Genomic DNA, 21,951 nt, shown 5'->3' on the forward strand with positions numbered 1-21,951 from the left:
ATGTAAGAACCACCGTTGTTTTCTTTGGACAAAAAATGTTTTTAGTTATATCGCTGCTCAATTTTAGGTCATCCTTTTATTTTTATATTTCTTAAGAATGGCTTAATTTACTTTTTGCAGAAAGGCAATGCAAAAACATTAATTATCAAGAAATATAAACCAGAAATATGTGTTTCATTGTTAAAAAGCTAGATTGGTGCAGAATTGTGAAACGGAACACAAATGTTTTAAGAGTTTATTATTTTTCTAATGTCTCAAACAGCATAAATCTAAGTTAAAAAGAATTCCTGATTATACTTGAACAACTCAAATAGGGATTGACTATTTTTAACAGACTGTCAGCAAAATGTCAATTAAAGAGAGGGACTTGCTGCAACATAAGTAATTGAGTACATCTCTGCCAATGTTATATAGATATATTCTAGTAGTTACAATAGCTGCTGGATTATAAACATTCTGCCACACACAGAAACATAGTATTAATTTTAATATTAAACTTCTTAGGGGATTTACTTAAATATTTTTACCACATTTATCTATAGTTTAAAGAGCCAGAGGTATCATATTACTAGAGACAAGTAGCCTTAAGCTCCATTATGCTTAAGCACATATTAACTCTCTGTCAAGTCAATGGGACTTCAAGTATTTTTCAAACCAATTTTATCTCATTGTTAATTGCATTTTCTGAATCCACACTGTAACCACTGAGTTTTAACAAAACCACTAATAAACACTGAAAGGACCAAAGCAATTTGCTGTGTAGAAATTTGTACTTGCTACAAATTTGGCGAGGATGCAAGTATACCAAATTTAAGCATCTGTCTGGTTGGGCAGTCCAAGAATTGAAAGAGTTGTCATAGCCACTATTACTTCCCTTGGATTAGTAGTTCTTCTTACTCCTTAAGGTTTCTTTTGTTCCTTTGTGAAATGGCCACTGTGTTCAAACACACTTCTTTAAACTTGCATACTGAAATTTTTATGCCTCCCTGATCAAGAGACTTGAGCACATTAAGTGAGAACATAAGCTACCTCTCAGAGCTTCATTCTCACTTTCACATCTCACACTGCACCATTTAAATTACCATGTTTTTCAGACTATAAGATGCTCCGAAGTATAAGATACACCCAGCTTTTGGGGAGAAAAACAAGAAAAAAAATCTGCCACCTATTGTCACCCCTGCATGCCCCATTTTCGGCTTCCATGTGTCCCATTTTCAGCCTGTTCCAGGTGGCGAGGATTGCCGTGCCTATTCCCTCTGCCTGGAACAACCCGAAAATGGGATGCGAGGAGGCCAAAAAGGGGGCACGTGGAGGCAGTGATAGATGGCAGCGGTGATGGGTGGCAATGGTTCTAATAGGCGGCGGCGATTCCTGCAGCCTGGAACAGCTGATAGCTGGTATTCCGGGAGGCAGATCCAACCGCCAATGAGCTGCTTGTGCTAAATCAGGCTGTGCTGAAGCTGATCACACTGCTTGCTATAAGGAGGCAAATTGCTGGGAGGCAGAGGCTGAAGGGTGGCGGCGATTTGGCAATATTCACTGTATAAGATGCACAGACATTTCTACCCACTTTTTTGGGGGGAGAACAGTACATCTTATACTCTGAAAAATAAGGTAATCAAGTTTCTTCCTCAGAGCCACTGAAAGACTCCTTTCTGAAACAAATCTATTGTTTGAGCATGAAAAATAATATTTCAATAATATTGTTAAAAATACTATCAGTGAGTTACCTCAGTGATTACAAGTTTTGCACCATAGAAGGACAGTTTTGGCAAGTGTTAAGGCCAAAGGAGTCTTTGAAGTCTGGAAAAATTCTAAAGGAAGATTTTCTTTAATTAATCATTTTTCCAGTTTGACTAGTATTCAGATTTAGCAGTCTCCTGGCAATCTCTCCTCTGTTATTGTATCAAAATATTAAATGTGATAAGACACCCTGTCAGAACAGTCTCATTCTGTTTCAGAATTCAATTCTTTTTATTTCTGAAATTCCAGAGTGTTTTCTGGCATTTTAACATGGACAAAGCTCTTGCTTCTCTCTCCTTCACCTTCCTCTGAGTTACCTTCAATAAACAACTTCCACAAGGAGGCAAAATATGCAATTCCAACGGGATTTTGAGATGTCAGTAGTGGACTGAACTCGCTCTCACAGCTTCATCTGAAAGAATGATACCAATTTTTGAAGACTTATTGGAAAGATTTTGAGAAACCATACATGATGTGTTTTAAAATCTAGAAACGTGCTAAAGAAATGCTTTCTGCTAGGAGTGCAATGTATTGTACAGCTATGCTAATTTGCACAAAATAGCCATCGCAAATAAAGAGATTTACAAAACATAGAATGTAGAATCATATGGCTAAAAGGAACTTCAGAAAGTTCTTCTAGTCCAATCCCCTGCTCAAGGCAGAGACCTTATACATCCTGGGTCAAATAGTTGTCCAGTCTATTTTTGAAAACCTCCAGTGATGGAACACCTACAACTCTGGGCAGCAAGCTGTTCCACTAATTGTTCTTGCTGTCAGAAAATTTCTCCTTACTTCTAAGCTGGATCTCTCTTTAACAAGTTCCACCTATTCATTTTGTCCCACCCTCTGGTGCTTTGAAAAATAAGTCAATCCACTCTTCTTTGTGACTGTACTTGAAGTACCGGAAGACAGTTGATCCTTCTCTTCCTTGATGCTTCTCTTCAATAGGTTAGACTTACCTGCCTCCCTCAACCATTCATCATACAATTTGGCTTCTGGATCCTTTATCATCTTTATTGCTCATCTCTGCTTACGTTCTAGGCTCGGCATAAGTCTGCATCGTGATATCAATGTATCATAGAAAGGCCATGGAACTGTATCAACACTATTGTGGTTATTGTATTATATAGAAATTCATTCATATAGCCCATTGTTTTCCATAGGAATATATTTCAAGTGAGTATGAGCGAATTTGCAACACCAAAATAGCAATTCTTAATGAATCAAGAACAGTTGTTAACTTGAATTATATTTCAACAGTTTGGTAGTGGAATATGTTTGATTTCAAATCTTGTCCATTGAAGCTTGTCATATTGCAAACTGTTGGGAGATCAAGTCCCTCCCCACAGAGCAAACCTCCAATTTGCTGATCCTCCAAATTACTGTCACTGCAACAATTTACAATCCACTGGGTAGCTGGCGGCAACTGAGGTAGGGTGCCAGATCCTCCAATGAGAAACAAAGCAGAGGAAAAACTGTGCACAAATTATCATTTGCAGAGGAGACAGGTTGAATTTTAGTTGGGAAAAAGAAACTACACATTTAAGAAACTGATATGCTCTTGTGAGATTTTGTTCTCCCAATGTAAAATGCTTTTTGTTTTGAACAGAACAGAGCTCACAGATGCACGCACTGCTAATGATATGTCATTTAATATCTGTCTGTTAATGCTTTGTCCATAGGCATTATTAAAAAAAAGAGGGAGGGAAAAAAAAGACTTCCATTACAGAAAAAAGAAGATATTCTGTTGAATTTGGAATGTTACAGCACATAGGAAGTGAAGCATTGAAATGTTGCAAATCCTTTTTCCTGCTGGGCAATCAAGCTGAAAAAATAATTGGCGGCAGTGAAAGCATATTTTTCTAAACTTAATTGCTTTGCAAGGGTCAACAGGATAAAGAGGAAGGGTTATCTTTCCTTACATACTTATGCTTTGAAATTCCCTACTCCCCATTGCAAATTAAGCTTAACAAATATTTTCTGTTGGCACATTCTTACCTGTCCTAGTTTAAACACCATATAGAAGGTATTTTTGGAAATTAGAGCCCTGGGCTTTTGCTTCCTATCCCAACTGTAACCTCCCAAGTTATTGACACCAGGGATCTCTAGGAAACAGATTTGGACAAGGGGATATGCGGGGGGGGGGGGGAGCGTGCATGCATATGCAGCTAGGTGGGCACGCGTGTGCGCTGTCAGCCCTCTGGCTGCCATTCAGGTGGGAACCCGTCTATCGCCACATCCACTCGGCCATGCTTACATGCCACCAACGCTGCTGCGTTGATGTTAACTCTCTGATGTCAGCAGAGCCTGTAGCTGCATGCGGCTCTGCATGGCTTCTCTCACTACTCTACAGATGTGCCTCCTGGACAACAGCTGTACTTCAAAGCTACTCTGACATAATTCTTCTACTCGGTGCACCTGCCTACTCAGAAGTAACTCTTCTACTCGGGCAACTGCCTACTCTGCAGTAACTCTTCTACTGGGATGCAACTGCCTACGTGATGTACTTCTGCTTGGATGCAGATGACCAGGAAGGAGGCTATGATGACACTAAGTGGGGGGTGTGGCTGAGGGTCATGATGATTGGTGCTGGTGGTTGGGTGCCATCTTGGGTGGAACTGGGTGGGAATATATATATCTATATTCTATTTGTATGAAAAAAGGTGATAGATGCGACTGGAAAAGGGAGGTGCTGGGTAATATATATATATATATATGATAACGGATAAGAGCCTGTGGCCTAATGGCCGAAGATATATATATATTTTTAAAGTCACAACCCCTGGTATGCCCAAACATGGGAGGAAGGTCACACTTCCACTCTCTGTCTTCGGCTCGTCACAAGAGACCATCCAGACAGAAACCCAACTATTTTTTACTGTTGCCTTTTTGTTACATTTGTTATATTTATGCTGATAAATAAATAAAGGGAGACTAGTATAGATCTATTTCAAGCTATTTAGCTCTCATCAGCTAGCCACACCCTTATTGGGAATCGAACCTGTGCTCTATTGCCTCTTAGGCAGATGTGTTAACCATTGAGCTACGGCTCGACTCCTTATCAGCCAGCCAGCGTGAGAGGTATATATTTAAAGTCACAACCCCTGGTTATGCCCAAACATGGGAGGAAGGTCACACTTCCACTCTCTGTCTTCGGCTGGTCATATATACTATACTAGTCTCCCTTTATTTATTATCAGCATAAATATAACAAATGTAACAAAAGGCAACAGTAAAAAATATTGGTTTCTGTCTGGATGGTCTCTTGTGACGAGCCGAAGACAGAGAGTGGAAGTGTGACCTTCCTCCCATGTTGGGCATACCAGGGGTTGTGACTTTAAATATATACCTCTCACCCTGGCTGGCTGATAAGGAATCGAGCTCTGTAGCTCAATGGTTAACACATCTGCCTGAGAGGCAAGAGAGCACAGGTTCAAGTCCCAATAAGGGTGTGGCTAGCTGATGAGAGCTAAATAGCTTGAAATAGATCTATACTAGTCTCCCTTTATTTATTTATCAGCATGCATATATATATATATATATATATATATATATATATTATATATATATATATATATATATTATATATAATATATATATAATATATATATATATTATATATATATCTTCCATATTGATACCCAGCACTCCCTTTTCCAGTCGCTATATCACCTTTTTTTCATACAAATAGAACTTTCTGGCAACTAATGATATCATTTTAGAGCTTAAAACAATGTCTGCCAGCAAATAAGCGTTAGCTTTTAAAAATATTCAGTCACAAAACATTAAAAAAGCAACTCACTAGCAATCTGGTAAACCTGGATCCTGGGTAACATAAGCAAGTTTTGTAAAAGTGATTGATGTGAAGCTGGAATGTATTTTTGATACATTAGATGCTGTAATCTTATAACTAAATTGCAGATTTCTAATGAAGACAGTTATGCTACTTAGTTGAGTTTTACAAGAGACAAAAACCTGAAAAGTTCTTTAAAACATGCTTAAAACATACAGAGCTTCGATTCTTGAAGGATAACAGAAAAGAGGAAAGCAGTAACAATAAAAAATCAGAATGCTGTATTATTAGCAGATAGACCAAAGAACAAATGATATTTTAACTGTCATAATGCACATACATTTACAATTTATCAATTCCATTAAACTAATTTGAAATTCAATCATTAAAAATAGATTTTAAGCAACTGTTCATAATATCCAATTGAAGAAAAACTAGTTTTTTTGACTTATTCTTCAATCATTCAAATACAGTGTATACGATAATAATTGCAGTGTAATGTAGTGATGATTACATAGTATAGTACTGCTTTACACTCTCAAATTGCTCTATCAACTGTTTTGCATAAACATTCAAGAAGGCAAAATTACACATTGTGCTTAAATTACCTGCATGTGCTCTACAACTATGATAGGATGGAAGGTCACAGAAACAAATGTGCTGCATGTGTTTGATTTTAAGAATTTTGGGACATTATAAAGTTCTAAAACCTTTTAATGACTACAACATAGGCCTCCTTTCTTCTAAATGAATAGTCATTAACATGGATTAGAATCTCATATAACCCTATCTTTAGTTTTGCAGCAATATTAAAGCATGTTAACAAAGCTGGCCCATAAAAAGCATAACCTGTATGTCGCTAAAGCTTTATAAAGTATGTTTAAAGTACTATAGCTTTATGCTGCAAATTACACACAGTTACACAGCTAAAGTTTTTGATGCAGTTCAGAACAGGGAAAAAGATGTCCTGTTTTCTCTCTACATTGCAGAAACAATGTAGAATAGGGCTATGCATACAGTATGTTTTTGAATTAAACTCACAGTGCAATTACCGTGAAGTGCAATCCATATAAAAAGTTCTGTATTTTAAAATATTGATATATAAAATAGATCTCTCCAGTGTGATACTATTCTGATCTTAAATGTCTCCTGTCTTTGGATAATTATTTGGGGAATCAAATAAAGGATATTTTTAATGTATGGCTACTTAGAGAAAGCATACTTGATTTTCTCATTTTAACGGCTAAGATTTCTTTACTATGTAAGAGAAACTTTAAGTTCCTCTAAATTCTGAAATTAAATGCCTCTGGCATCCCTGTCCCAGTTCACCTGAAATTGCAATTCCAAAATAATTTCCTACTCTGCTCAATTATACTCCATTTCCTTTTCATACTTGCTGCACCTAGCTTCTATATTCTCTTCTACATAAGAAATAGCATTTTTCCCCTGCATGTCTTTTTCCCCAGCTGAAAATAATATTAGATGTAAGCTAATAGTAGAAAGAGGTGGTGAAAGTGGGTAGTTTGAAGGAGAAGCGAAGAAAGGAAAAAGCAAGATTAAGAGGAGGGTACCGCATACCCTGTTAATTTCGCCAGCTGTCTGTTTACCTTAAGTTATAACATGGGAGTAGAGATTTATGTAAGATCTTCAGTGATACAAGGAAGATGTATTAAATTGGTTAAACTAATTATATGACTATTATGATATATTGGTTTATTGGCTGCGTAATGGAGTGAGCTCCCGTTACTTGTCCCAGCTTCTGCCAACCTAGCACATCATGTAAATCTGACATTTACTCTGTTCTTCAAATAGTCCCATCTTGGGAGGCAATAACACTGTGTTTAGTGAAAGCTACAACACTGTTTCATATCTATGATTTTGAATCTTTCCTGTGTGGAGATGCCTGAAACAAACTTTTCATAATTAGTTTGTGGACCCTAAAAGACCAGCCCTATAAAATTCTCATATAAACTCTTATACAAAATACCTTTAAAAAAAATCTTCAAATCTGAAAATTGTATATTACAACTATTGGATGTAATGGGATTTCAGAATTTAGACATTGTGTATTTGCTTTTGTGTATGTAGGGAAGCCTGAATAAATATCAATTAAAGTTTTCATACAGTATATGGAAATATCACATCCAAATGTTTATCTGGATATGAGCAAAATATCTGGTGAATCAGATATTTTGCTGTTAGGCCTGTTTTAGGATTTTGGAAGGAATTTGCTAAAAAAAAAACCATCACAGGAATTATTTAAAAATATATCAACATGCCAAGTAATACGTATAATATAGGACTAGATCCAGCCATGCCTTTTTCATGGAGGATCTATGTCCAGTGGAAGTTCATAAATGAAGGGAAAATAACTATTCGTTATATCTCTTTGATTCCTGAAGAATGATTTAAATACTGAGAGACTTTATGGACAAATTTGGAGATGGCAGTAGAAGTTTTAGGAATAAGCAGTAATTGAGAAATCTGTATGCTACTCAAAGTATACCTCATGTTTTCATACAAAGAATATATTTGAAACTTTGATGGGTGCTTGTGTCACTGAAGTCAACTTTAATATGAGAAAACCTTGACCTTTAGTTTGGCTTTTGAACATTTTCCCACAAAAGACGGCAAAAGATCTTATGTCCAAATCTTTATTTCCTTCAGACAGCTTTGTACAATTCTACAGAGTGCTTTTCCTCAGACCCCAAAATTACAAAGTGAACTTTGAAAAGTCTAAGCACATGGAGACTCGTGTGCTAACAACATTAAGACAAACAAAGAGTAAATGGCATAAAGAAGAACAAAGCTTGCTTTCTTTTCATGGGAAGAGGAGACAAAGGCACTTTGAGCAAACAGCCGCTCAGCAAAATGTTTCTGAAGATTCCATAAAGCTGACCCACACTACAGCAAACATGTGTAACAAGCATAATAGAAAGAGACATGATTGTGCAGATCACTTCACCTTTCCTTAATCAAAAGGTATGCATGGGTGTGTGTATGTGTCTCTGTGTATGCCAAAAATCTTGACACAAGGTGTCTGTTTACAATAAAGTGCATTGTTGGGCATAACACAATTTGTATGTAAGTACAGAATCCCTGGTATCTTCATACAAACTGCAACTAGATTTCATTAACGGTGCAGAAGTATGGCTTTAACAAATGGCCATTATCATTCATATTATATATATTGAATATGTATTAAAAAGCACACTTATGCATAAGTAACAAAGTAGGAGGTAGTGGTTTTTTATATATATATATAAGGCAGTCATTGATTATGTAGCAAAATTATCATAAAATTTAAAGAAAAAACAAATACAATGTTAAATCAGTTTTTACATTATTTTCAAGTGTATATGACTATCTACAGTATAACTAGGCTATTATTCTCCCTCTCCCATTATAAAAAACCTCCCAAACTGATTCCTATTTCTGAAATATTATTTTGGTACTATAAGCTTTTCTAGTTTATTGCATTAAAGCATACATATTTAAATTTATTACTTTAAAAACATGAGAGATCATATACTGTTTCTGAAGCCTGATGGCATAATTATATTTCCAGAGCATAAAACTGTATCCTATATAAATCTGTAAAATCAGATACCAAAAGCTGCCCATACAAAATAGTCACATATTAGTAGTAAACAGGTGTGACAAGCCAAATGATAATTGCCATTTAACCTTTATCTACTGCTAAATTATACACATTACTTAGGAGTCTAGGCATAACATAAACTTAACCAACATTTTTTTATATTAATATAGTTCTCCACATATCTATATATCTTAGATATCAAATGAATTAAAGCAGCAGCATTGATTATTCTTCTTGTGTCAAAAATGTATTGTGAGTGATTTATGTAAACATTCCTATCAGCTTCGGTTCTACTGCTTTTGTTGTTCAACAACTTCCAGATAGATCTTCTTAAAAAATAAATAAAATAAAATAAAGCAAAACAAGTCATGCTTACATCTCTATATCAGCAGCATATGCCACTTCGGCTACTTCAATTTCTGGCACAAAGTTTTCTACCAGTGACTCATTCCAAGGGGTTTTCCAATCCTCTTTTTCAGACCTGCAGATTCAGATCAATATATTTATCATAAAAATGTGAGCCAGCAAGCTCTTTCTATCACTCAATCCTAATATCTGCTGTATTTTAAAACTACAAGTTTGGGGGACACTGTCTATCTGCAAATTGCTGGGCTCATATTTTATAATACTCATATCCTATGAGTTATAATGCTGTGCAATCTCTTCAGCAAACAGCCAATTGGAGAGCTAGTGGCATCAATTAATTGACTTTTAATTTCAATTTCATCCAATGACTTTTTGAATGGCAGAAAAGCACTGGAAAACCCAAGTACATGTGGGTACTATATAGAAACTTTGAAGACAAGTAACATAAAATTTACTATGTTGGATTATAATAAGGCACAATCCTATGTAAAGTATCTCCAGCAAAATGCCTGAAATGTCTGCAGTGCGTTACCCCCAAAGGACTGTTCTAAGCTTGCAGATGATTTGCATTTCAGAGCTTAACTTTAAATAAAATTGCTCAATGATCATTTACCGGGTGTCTTCTTCCAAGGTTCTTTGATCTGCCTCTGTTGCGGATGACTCCACTTCTCCACTGCATTCACTTCCCTCTCCTGACAACTTACAAGACTTTGTTTCCACTAAATTTAAATCCCTGCAACAAAATCAAGGCAGGTCTTTTATTTTAGTTGGAAATTATTATAAAAATGTCTCTGGGGAAAAGCTTCCTTCGTTGGGGAAAATTATGCACATGTATTTAAAAGAGTCATTGCATTCAGTGGAGTTTGCTCCTAGAAATTGGGGATAAAACTGCAGTCTTAGAAGACTTTTCTAGGAATAATTACATTTCATTTTTAAAGCGCAGCTTTCTACTGATAGAACAAAGCAGTAATTTTCATTATTATTACAATCATTAATATTACACACTGAATGTATGCTGAAAAATGTTCACCGAAGATAAAGTCATCTCTGATATCATTTATTTTGTGTTTGGGATTGTAAAATTGAATATTTCTGAAATTAAATATAAACGGAATATTTAATTCTGAAAAAGACTTTTGCCAGAAAAGCATTCCCCAAGGGACTGCAAGCTCTGTGGCAATTTTCTCATTCTTCTTTTCAAAAAGAAGTTAAGACATGATACGGGTTGTATCACAAAGTCTCACATACCGTATATACTCGAGTATAAGCCGAGTTTTTCAGCCCACTTTTTGGGCTGAAAAAAGCCGCCTTGGCTTATACTCGAGTCTACAACTGGATCCGGCAGTGCTGTTGCCTGTTGGAGGAGGAGGAGGCGAACCAGCCTGCCACCGCCGGCCACCGCCACCCCCCCGCCGCTCTTCCCGCCCCCTTCCAAGCCCCACAGTCCAGCGGACGCAGCAGAAGCAGCCCCGGAGCTCCGCTGCCGCTCCCTGCATTTTGTGGACGGGGTCTCGCAGGAAGGAATCCCCTCTCCAAGGGATCCCTGTCCAGAAAATGCGGGGAGCGGCAGCGGAGCCCTGGGGCTGCTTCTGCTCCGTCCGCTCCTCTCTGCTCTCCTGTCGCCAGCTGGTGGGGCTGACCCTGATCCATAAACACTGCCGAATTCAGCCTCGGATCTTTGTCGGGACCTCTTTCTGGTCCACCTCTGAAGTCCATATTCTCCATAGTCTCTCAAACTGCTCCCCCCCACCTCCAGTTTCTTCCTAGTTTGATCCCACGCGCCGCTGACCTAGGAACCGCATACCTGCCAGCAGTTTTTTCAGGCTGCTCCCAGATGGGAAGGGAGGGGGATTGTATTAGCCAAAGGGGGAAAGCGAGCGAGCGAGCGAAGCAGTGGGAGGGGGAAAGGGTCCCTGTGAAGCCCTGCGGCCAAGGAGCGCTGCCTGCTTTTAAAGAAAACCTGGAAGGGGAAGAGGGCGGGTTTTTTCCCCTCAGTTGTGAGGGCAATGCTGCTCGCGACTTTCCCCTAAATGTTGGAGAAAACTTTTCACCGCTGTCCTCCTCGGCTCATTTGGAAGGACGATTGTAACAGGTTGAGATTTCCTTTCAAAACAAAACAAAACCAACCCCTCCCCCGGTCCCAATGTTTCAAACAACCCCCTTTCCTGCTGGGAAGAGCCCAGCCAACCCCCCCGTCCCTTCCCATTCGAAAGGGAAGCTCGTATCACCTTCTAGAGAAAGTGGCAAATGCCCTCCGTGACTTCCTTGGTTTTTCTCCGGGCTCTGCTCTTCGGCATTGCCCTTGGGGAAAACTGCCGCGGTTTGTTTCCTTGAATATATTAACAGGCGCGTGGAAAGCAACTAAGCCAAGGAGCGTACGTAGTCCAGCCAAGCGAGTCTAGTTTCCTGGGGTCCCTTGCTCGCTCGCTTTCCCCCCTTTGGCTAATTTGGGCTTCTCTTTCAAAGAAAGAAAAAAAGAAGAAAGAAAGAGGAGGAGCCAGGGTGTAGAAGGGGTTTACAATCCCATCTGGGAGCAGCCTGAAAAACTGCTGCCGCGCCACGCCTGCGCCCCAAACAGAGCTGGGTCCAATCAGCCTTTTTTCCCCTTTTTATGCCCTGTCTCAGACGTGCAGGCGCGCATGCTGTGAACTTGCCCACTTAGACGTCGAGGTTGCCGCGTGCACTCTTGTATTTTCCCCTTCCTCTTACGTGTCCCCCTTGGTGCAGCGGGCTAACGCTGGTGAAAGGAGTGGGGTGGACACAACTGGTAAATTATAAACCACAGATTTTAATCCTATTTAATTTTTAATGGTATCAAATTTAGCTATAAAGAAGAGAAAGAAGAGAGGGAGTGTGTGCACAGGAGTGTGGATTTTCTAAAAATCCCATTGAATCCAGAGGAGGGAAGAGAGAAAGAAAGAAGGAGTGTATGAGGGTGGGAGATTTCCTAAACCCCATTGAATCCAGAGGAGGGAAGAAAGAAAGAAGAGAAGTGTGTGCACAGGAGTGTGGATTTTCTAAAAATCCCATTGAATCCAGAGGAGGGAAGAGAGAAAGAAAGAAGGAGTGTATGAGGGTGGGAGATTTCCTAAACCCCATTGAATCCAGAGGAGGGAAGAAAGAAAGAAGAAGTGTGTGCACAGGATGTGGATTTTCTAAAAATCCCATTGAATCCAGAGGAGGGAAGAGAGAAGAAAGAAGGAGTGTATGAGGTGGGAGAACGACAGCTCTGATGGTGATGACTGCGAACTCAGTGATGATGACAATGTCTATGCTGATAACCTCACACTAGCTAATGCTGAAGCTCTGTTTGGACATACAGATGATGAGGAGGAATCCAGTTTTGAAGGATTTTAACTCTTATGTTTTAGCTTGGTTTGCTGAATGAGCTAAGGTTTTTGTACATTTAAAGTTATTGTTGATACCATATTGTTTTTTATTGACCCTCTTTTCCACTTACAGAGCTAGTTATTTATTTATAAATAAATAATATTTATTTATTCAAAACATTATTGGTATCTATTTTTATTTTTGAAATTTACCGGTAGCTGCTGCATTTCCCACCCTAGGCTTATACTCGAGTCAATAATTTTCCAGCTTTTTGGGGTAAAATTAGGTGCCTCGGCTTATATTCGGGTCGGCTTATACTCGAGTATATACGGTATGTTCTTGGTGGAGAGATAGAACTTAAAACTTCCTATTTGATTACAATCTCTTCAAGTATTTCCTGCCTTTCGGGCCCCGTGGGCAACCGGCCAACATTAAGATGGCTCTGTTACTATTAATATCCCTTTGTAGATTCTTGTTTAGCTGTATTTTATAGTTTTTAATGCTTTTAATAATTATAATTGTTATTTGTGAACAATGTTTTTAAACTTCGTTGTAGGCCTCCCAGAGTTATTTCTGTTGTGAGTTGGGCAGTTATAGAAATTTGAAAAATAAATACATACAAGGAAGCATTCAGAAATCCTAAAATATTAGCTTCATATCACTAGCTATGATAGTGAGATTTTGTGGTGAGCAGCTTTGTTTCGGTCTTACCCAAGTCTTTTCTCCATTTCATTTATGTACAATTCTTTTTCATTTAACAACTTTTTCAGAGCTTCCACCTCTTTTTGTTTTTCATTAAGCTCCTTTTGAAGCCGGTAGTTTGTTTCCTCCAAAGTTTCACAAAAAGCCTAGAAGGAAATTTAAATGTTTGAAAGTAAGTTGGGTTTTCTTTTGTAAAAAGCAACACACATACATTGACTTAGTCTTCTTCTACAAACAATTATGAATTATTTTTATATGTACACAAATATCATTTGGATTTGGTTTCTTTCATTGAAAAGATTATTATGATATAGTAATAATATGATCAAGCTATCATTCCCTAATTGGACAAATCTGTAATGAAAATATAACACCTTCAAGGTTTTCTTTTGGCCTCTGATCACGTATTGCTGAATTATGAATTTCAAGCTTCCATTGTAGCAGTAAGATAAACTTGTAGCACTGACTACCAAGATTTATTCTTACTAATATGTTAGTGATTTTAATAGAATGTCACTTAAATCTGATGAAGTAATTATTTATGCTGTGTACACTAAGGTTAATTTCATCAAAAAGGGGTGACAAGATAGTTTTGATAAAAATCAAAACTGAGATGAGCTATGCATTACTTACAGTAAGTAAATAAGCCTAGATGATATATGTGTATATGTATGTGTACACACTATTCAGAGTTTGAAAGACTAATCATGCTATCCTGTTTTATTTTTGGACCTTAACCACAATAAAAAAAACCAAGCAATTAAGGAGGATACTCAAATATCTCTGACATGAATGCTAAGCCCTCTGGTAGCCTCAGCAGATCATAGCACCTAAATGATCTTATCTGCATTCAGGTGCTAATTAGGGCTCTGATTAGTCCTTGGATGAAAAATCATCAGAGTGTATGAATCAGGAAGTTAGAGCTGGACATTAAAGATGCACAAGATTAAAGATGACAAAGGCAAATCATGTTTTTGAAAAAAAACCCGGCATAGATGTGTCTTTATGAAATTAGACTTGAGAATGCCTTTTCCTTTCTTTACAGCCACCATTTTGTGAAGTAAATTATATACTTAAATTATATGCTTTGGTTAAGATAACCAAATAATTTTTGTTAGATACCCATTTATCATCCATATGTGACAAATATTGTATGGCAGTTCTACATTTTCATTGTATGTAAATACAGATCTGAAGTGCAGAATTCTTCCTTTACAGCAAATATTATGTGTACAGAACTGTTTAGTGTAGAGAATGATGACGCACTGTAGCATGAACAAATCTGTGGAATCTCTGTATAGTTATTTATTATGTTTCCCAAATTCTTTTCCCCACCCTCCAGTGGTGGGTTCCAGGGGGTACGGCCCGGTATGGCTGTACCGATAGGAGCAGTTTGGCACACCTGCCCGCCCGCGCTCCATAGCTGTTTATAACGTGCCTGTCCGGTGCTTGCGTGACCTCCACCGATCAGCTGGGTGTCGCAGGGCAGTGACATGCACATGCTTGTGCCGCGCACATGCCCGACTAGGACGCTCGGCCCTGTGCACAGTGTACTGGCTGCGCCGAGGTCCGGAACCCACCACTGCCACCCCCCCTGTTCTTTTGACTTTCACTCTTTTACTAGATCCATCTCTTTGCATTTTGGTTCCCAGCTCTGTTCAAATACAGTTCATAGATTATTCATTCGATCTATTTTGCTACATGATGACCATGTTTAATCTATAGATAGAGAAAGAACAAAAAGTTGCTGCTATTCACATAAAGGCATTAAGTGATAAAGCATAGGTCACTGTGCAATTAAAATCTTCTCTTCCCTCAGTAAAAACAAATTCCTCTATTGCACTTACCCTGCTCTCTTCAAGGCTATCAAAGGGCCCCGGAGGTTCATCCAAACAAAGAAACTCTCTTACTGCAAGGCTTCGAAAAGAATGGGAAATAAAAGCAATTGTCAATGAAAATACAGGACAATCTGAAATGCATATTGGGAATATGCTAAATGTTGTACAGTAATGCTTTCCCAAATAGGAATTAGCTGAATTATTAAAATTTATAAAGACAGATGCAAACATAATTAGAGACCTGAAAAGGTTTGAATGTAATTTTCTCTCTAGTAAGCATACATGTTATTAAAAAGAGTAAAATATTTTGAAAAGGTGGTTCAAGATAAAAATAAAATAAATAGTTCAGTTGCACATCATTTTCTTTGAATACGGCAAGTCATGTAGAATTGAAATTTAAAATAATCAACATCATTTAAGGTACTGGTATGCTATAAATGGCCTACTTGATATACCACACTTTTTCTTCCTGCCTTTTTGTTCAATTTATGCATTATATTTATACAAAAAAGTTCCATGTAAGTATCAGCAGTTATAGATAAGTATGTCCTCATTTTTTCTCAACACATTGCTACCTAACCCAATTTGTAGAATTATTTATTTTAAGAAGTCTATCCTAAGATTCCAATTAAAGCTCTAAATAGCTGTAGCTACTGCATAAATACTATCAAATGGAAAAAAACCCTCACATTATAAGATAATTATAATTTCAGTATATCTATTACAGAAGATATTCAGTGTGTGTGTGTGTGTGTGTGTGTGTGTGTGTGTGTGTGTGTTAAAAAACCTCAGGGACAAGATCTGGCTAGAAAACCAAGGAGTCTATGAAATACCATGCAAAATCTGTCCAGCCACATACAATGGACAAACTAATAGGAGAATAAATGCACGCATCCCAGAACACAAGAATGCAATCAGAAAGAAGAAAAAACTTCCTCCCTTTTCCAGCACCTTAAAGCAACAGGACATGAAATTGATTTTGAAGGAACCAAATTACTCTCCAAAACTGAACACTTCAACAAGAGAATAATTATGGAAGCTACCGAAATAGAGAAACACCCCACAACATGAATAAGCGTGATGATACCTCCCGCCTACCAGACATCTGGAAACTAGCCCTAGTCAATAAATGAGTCCAAGACACAAAAACCAACACAGGACCCAGAACAACACAGGCCACCATCACCAATCACCCTCACCAAACATCAATTCCATCAACCAATCAAGATGTGACAACACAGCCAACCAATCCGTTTAAAGCAACAAAGCTAACATTTCACACCCACCCACCTATATTTATAGAAGAACGGCATCACACTTTGCTTGCACAAGCATGAAGCGAAAGGCACCAGCCTGAAGATGACGAGTGTGACCTCATAAAAACGTCACCAAGATACTGTCAATCTTACATGGGAAAAGACCCGAATACGCCAAGATCTGCATATATATATATACTATATTGCCAAAAGTATTCGCTCACAACTGCTTCTGATTATGTGGATGGGGTGAGCGAATACTTTTGGCAATATAGTGTGTGTGTGTATGTGTGTATGTGTGTATGTGTATATATGTGTGTGTATATATATATATATATATATATATATATATATATATATATATACATACATACATACATACATACATACATACATACATATACAATATACACACACATACACACATACATACACACACACACACAACACAAACACACACACAGGTCTTTTCCCGTGTAAGATTGAGATTGTCTTGGCAACATTTCAGCGAGGTCTCACTCGCCATCTTCAGGCTGGGTTCCATGTATAAGTTCCATGTACAAAACTCACTCCACTTCATAGAAACAATAAAGAAACAAAACCTACAACCCAGCGACCTACTTGTGAGTTTCGATGTCATATCCCTCTTCACCCAAGTGCCTATAAAAGAAGCCTTGACAGCTACCCAGAACAAACACAATCCCCCTAAACACATCCTGGACCTGACTAACCACCCACTAACCAACACATACTTCATTCATGGGATCACCCCTCTCACCTGCAAACTTATACATGGAACATTTTGAAACTAACATCTTAGATAAATCTGAACCCAAACCCAAACTCTGGCTTAGATATGTTGATGACACTTTCGTGATTTGGCCAAACGGGAAAGAAAAACTGGACAATTCCTCACACATCTTAACAGCCCATACCCCAAAATACAATTCACCATGGAAATAGAAGCAAACAACCAACTTCCCTTTCTGGACGTCCTGATCTACAAAAAACCCAATAGCTCCCTAGGACACACCATCTACCAGACAAAAACACACACCAACCGCTACTTAAACGCCCATCACCACCATGCACAGATCAACTCTGTAGCCAAGACCCTCATCTCCAGAACCAAACGCCTAGCTGACAAAGACCACCTGAAAACTGAATTACACACTCTCACAAAAGTATTAATCTCCAACGGATTCCAAAGAAAAACAATTACTAACCTAATCCAAAGGGAGACTCCTCCCAAAAACCAAGATACAGAACAGGACAACGGCATCGCCCTCCTCCCTTATATCAAAGGCACCACAGATAAAATTCTCCACAAACACAATATCAAGACAGCCTTCAACACTGACCAAAAAATAGCCAACACATACACACACACACAAATGAAAATTGTTTTTTAAAAATCAAAATTGATTTTAAAAAATATACTACAGGTTAATTGTATGTGAAAAGTTCTAACAAAGTAAAACCCTGAATATTGACTATTGTCAGCACAAAATTCCTACCATAAAGTTACAAAAGTCTTTTATTTTTTTCATCTGATATGTTTGGAAAAGGTCATCTTTTGTAAATATTATTATGTTACAGTGGATATTTTTATTGCTAGCTGAACTGCTGTTTTGAAAAGAAGTGTGATGGGGCTGCAAAAGGCCATCTTAGAACTACTTCATTTTAATGAAGTACTGCTGCTTCTTATTGTCCAATTTGTCCTGGACTTTATTTGTTCTGTAATACATTCAGAAAGAACTGTCAAGTTAGAAGGACAATTCCAAAAATACGTAATTATAAACTGAATATTTTGTAACCAATATCAAAGCATGATAATAAAGTGTACATTTCTATGTGCTTATCTAAGCATGTCAGTTGCCTTTACAATAAGACAGGTAACTTCAATAGCGATGCAGCTTATAGCCTGTATAACAGTAGTCATCCTATGTATATAAGAAGCAAAGCTTTTATCAAGGAAAAAATGCAGCTTAAATGTGCAATTCGGTAACTCTCTCACAACCACATTTGAAAATAAGCCTCAGATGGCAATATGTTTCTAGGTGCTAAATATAAGGGGGGGGGGAATCCACACAGAACTTTTGTCTTCATTCCTTAGTACAGAGAACCAACTAGCTCTTATTTGAAACAAGATGTAATGTAGCAAGCTACTTTAAACATATTGTGTGTAATCTAACCATATAGTGGAATGAGGTAGCCAACAAATTGGCTAAAATCTGGTTGATTTTGGGTTTTTGTTAGCAGGATTTCGGGGAAGAGAATTTTAGTTTTAAATTTTAGGGCACCTGAGAGCTGTTACAAAATATGGATTGAGATTACAATTTAATAGCAATCACACTTGACACTTATATACAGCTCTCTATGGGTAGTTTACAATACCAGCACATTGCTGATCACAATCTGAGTCCCCATTTTATTGACCTGAGAAGGATAGAAGGCTGAGTCAATCCTGTTAGTTTAAAAAAAACAACAACAACAACAAGATAGTAACAACATTTATCAGTTATTACTTATGTGTCTTCTACAAAAGTTGTAGTTATAGCAGTAAAAAAACATTTATGCTTGTATTCATATCTTGCTCACTAATTATGCTGAAAATGGAAAAAAACACTGAACCCCATTTTTAGATTTTCCTGCAGCATTGAGCAATTAATATTGATGGACTGAGGAAAGGAAGAAGAAAGAAAACAACCATATAGCTTCAGTTTTAAATATTCACACATGGGCAAAACTCACTAATAAAATCTTACCTATCATTATCATCCACAAATGTTTCACTTATAGCACTATAGAATCAGTACAGTATGTTTCACTATATTTCATACATACCAGAAAAAATATAAAGAGAAACATGCACTCATGATTCAGAATTAAGAAGTGTCTTTATACAATTGGAAACCAAATAGCTAATCAACAATGCCTTCACACATTGTTATTCCTTACAAGTGAGATCCGAACTTTTAATTATTGTTCTTTTTTCTTAATAATTTTCTTTTAAAAAAAATTTAAATTTTTTTTTCAAAACAAACACAACACAAAGAATTCCCCTTTTTTACATACTGTAGAAAGTGTATCAGTTGATTACAAAACACTTTCGTGCGTCTCTTCCACAGTCATCAATCATAATTCATATTAATTCAAGTATTTTAACTCAGGTATTTATACATATTACCATCATCATACCTCCATTTTCATTTGTCTACAATTGTTTAAACGTCCTTCATCGCAATTTTAATAGAATTACTGCCCATTTATTTTAATTCTTCCTTTTCTTTTCTCTTTTCTTTAAAAAACCCCTCTCTTTTTCCCTCTCCTCTTCCTTCTTCCTAGCTTTAAATTTTAATTTTAAATTGGTATGCTGAGTATATGGGATTGTATGTGAGTGTGTGAGTGACCCACTTTTATTGCTATTATTGTTGTATTTTTGTATTTTAATCATTATGGGGATTGGTTGTGTGAGTGCTTGAGTATGCTTGATTCGGAGGACCTGCCGGGGAATGCGGGGGTCACTGGGGTGGTTGGGGGGACCATGGCCACGGGAGTGGGTCGTAGCATTGCGGTCGTAACAGGGAGGGGCAGATATGGGGGGACTTTAGGGCTGGCCATTACCGGGGAAGGAGGGCTCGCTACATCACAGAGATCCCTCCTTCCGGCCCTATGAGTCCCACTCCGAGGCCAGATGGCGCGAGTAATCAGGACCCTGGTCTCAGGCTGTTGTCGCTAAATGCCAGGTCTGTTGTTCACAAGGCTCCCCTCGTCCGGGACTTAATTTTAGACGAGAGGGCAGATCTGGCATGTATTACTGAAACCTGGCTGGGCACGGAGGGAGGAGTCCCCCTCGTAGAGATGTGCCCAGACGGATTTCAGGTGCATCATCAGCCGAGAGCCCGGAAGGGGTGGCGGTGTGGCCATTGTTATCCGGAGTCTTTAGCACCTCGTAGGATCCCTGCTCCGGAGCTTGTCAGGTGTGAGTCCCTGTTGGTGAAGTTGGACCTCAAGGGTCAAGTGGGTCTGCTGCTAACGTACCTGCCTCCCAACAGCGTTGCAGCAGCCCTCCCCTCGCTCCTCGAGTCAGTAGCCAAGCTAGCAATTGAGGTTTATGGTCCTGGGGGACTTCAACTTGCCTTCGCTCGGTGAACACTCTGATGGAGCGCAGGAGTTCATGGCTTCCATGACAGCCATGGGCTTGACCCAGGTAATTCGGGGCCCAACCCATTCAGGGTCATGCTTGACCTCGTATTCCTCTCGGAGCAGTGGACTTGTGATCTTGGTCTGAGGGGTAATGAGATCATACCCCTGTCGTGGTCAGATCACTGCCTACTGAGGCTTGACTTCCGGAGGCCAAACCCCCACTGTAGGGAGGAGGAACCGACCAGGTGGTTCCGCCCCAGGCGACTTATGGACCCTTTGAGGTTCCAGACGGAGCTTGGGGTTATTCCTGATACTCTCGCCCACAGTTCGGCGGAGACTCTGGTCGCTGCCTGGCACTCGGCAGCATCGGAGTCTCTTGACCGGATTGCGCCACTACGGCCCCTCCGGGTCAGCGGATCCCGGAGGCCTCCTTGGTTCACCGAGGAGCTCCGGGAGAAGAAGCGCCGGAGGAGACGCCTAGAGCACCTGTGGAGGTTCAATAAGTCCGAATCGAACCGAGCGCTTTTAACAACTAGCACCAAGGATTATATCAGGGCATTAAGGGCAACCAAAAGAACGTATATAGCCACCTTGGTTGCGTCCGCCGAGTCCCGCCCAGCCGCCCTGTTTAGGATAACCCGTTCCCTCATAAATAGGAGGGATACGGGGGACCCCCTGCAGGGCAAGGCTGAGGACTATGTCCAGTTCTTGGCGGACAAAGTTGCTCGGTTTCGGTCGGACTTGGACTCCACTTTTGCAGATCCAGCCGGGGCACAAGAGGATAACTTGGCAAACCATCTCTGGGTTGAGTTTCAGGATGTTGCCCCTGGGGATGTGGACAAGGCCATACGAGCTGTGAGTGTCTCCACCTGTGTACTGGACCCGTGTCCCTCCTGGCTGGTTGCCAACAGCAGTGAGGTGACACGAGGCTGGATCCAGGCGGTTGTTACCGCCTCCCTTCGAGAGGGGCACTTCCCCGCCGCACTTAAAACGGCGGTGGTGAGACCCCTCCTGAAGAAACCATCCTTGGATCCAGCCGTTTTGAACAACTATCGTCCAGTCTCCAACCTCCCCTTTATTGGGAAGGTTGTTGAGAAGGTGGTGGCCTTCCAGCTCCAACGGTCCTTGGAGGAAGCTAGCTACCTTGACCCCTTCCAGTCCGGCTTCAGACCT

At 39.1% G+C, this 21,951-nt stretch overlaps 1 protein-coding gene across 1 annotated transcript in view; it reads right to left on the reverse strand.

Moving 5' to 3' along the window:
- Positions 1-1,435: 1,435 nt before the first annotated feature.
- SNX16 (sorting nexin 16) overlaps positions 1,436-21,951 on the reverse strand; it is a 34,387-nt gene continuing 13,871 nt past the window's right edge. Inside the window, exons 5-9 of the mRNA XM_032223284.1 lie at positions 15,383-15,452; positions 13,545-13,681; positions 10,117-10,236; positions 9,514-9,618; positions 1,436-2,155 (exon numbers count right to left, since the gene is read on the reverse strand). Coding sequence (XP_032079175.1) covers positions 2,152-2,155; positions 9,514-9,618; positions 10,117-10,236; positions 13,545-13,681; positions 15,383-15,452 — 436 coding nt within the window. The 3' untranslated portion in view covers positions 1,436-2,151. The remainder of the gene's footprint in view (positions 2,156-9,513; positions 9,619-10,116; positions 10,237-13,544; positions 13,682-15,382; positions 15,453-21,951) is intronic.

The sequence above is a fragment of the Thamnophis elegans genome, chromosome 8, assembly GCF_009769535.1.
Source record: "Thamnophis elegans isolate rThaEle1 chromosome 8, rThaEle1.pri, whole genome shotgun sequence".
In the NCBI taxonomy this organism is placed as follows: domain Eukaryota; kingdom Metazoa; phylum Chordata; class Lepidosauria; order Squamata; family Colubridae; genus Thamnophis; species Thamnophis elegans.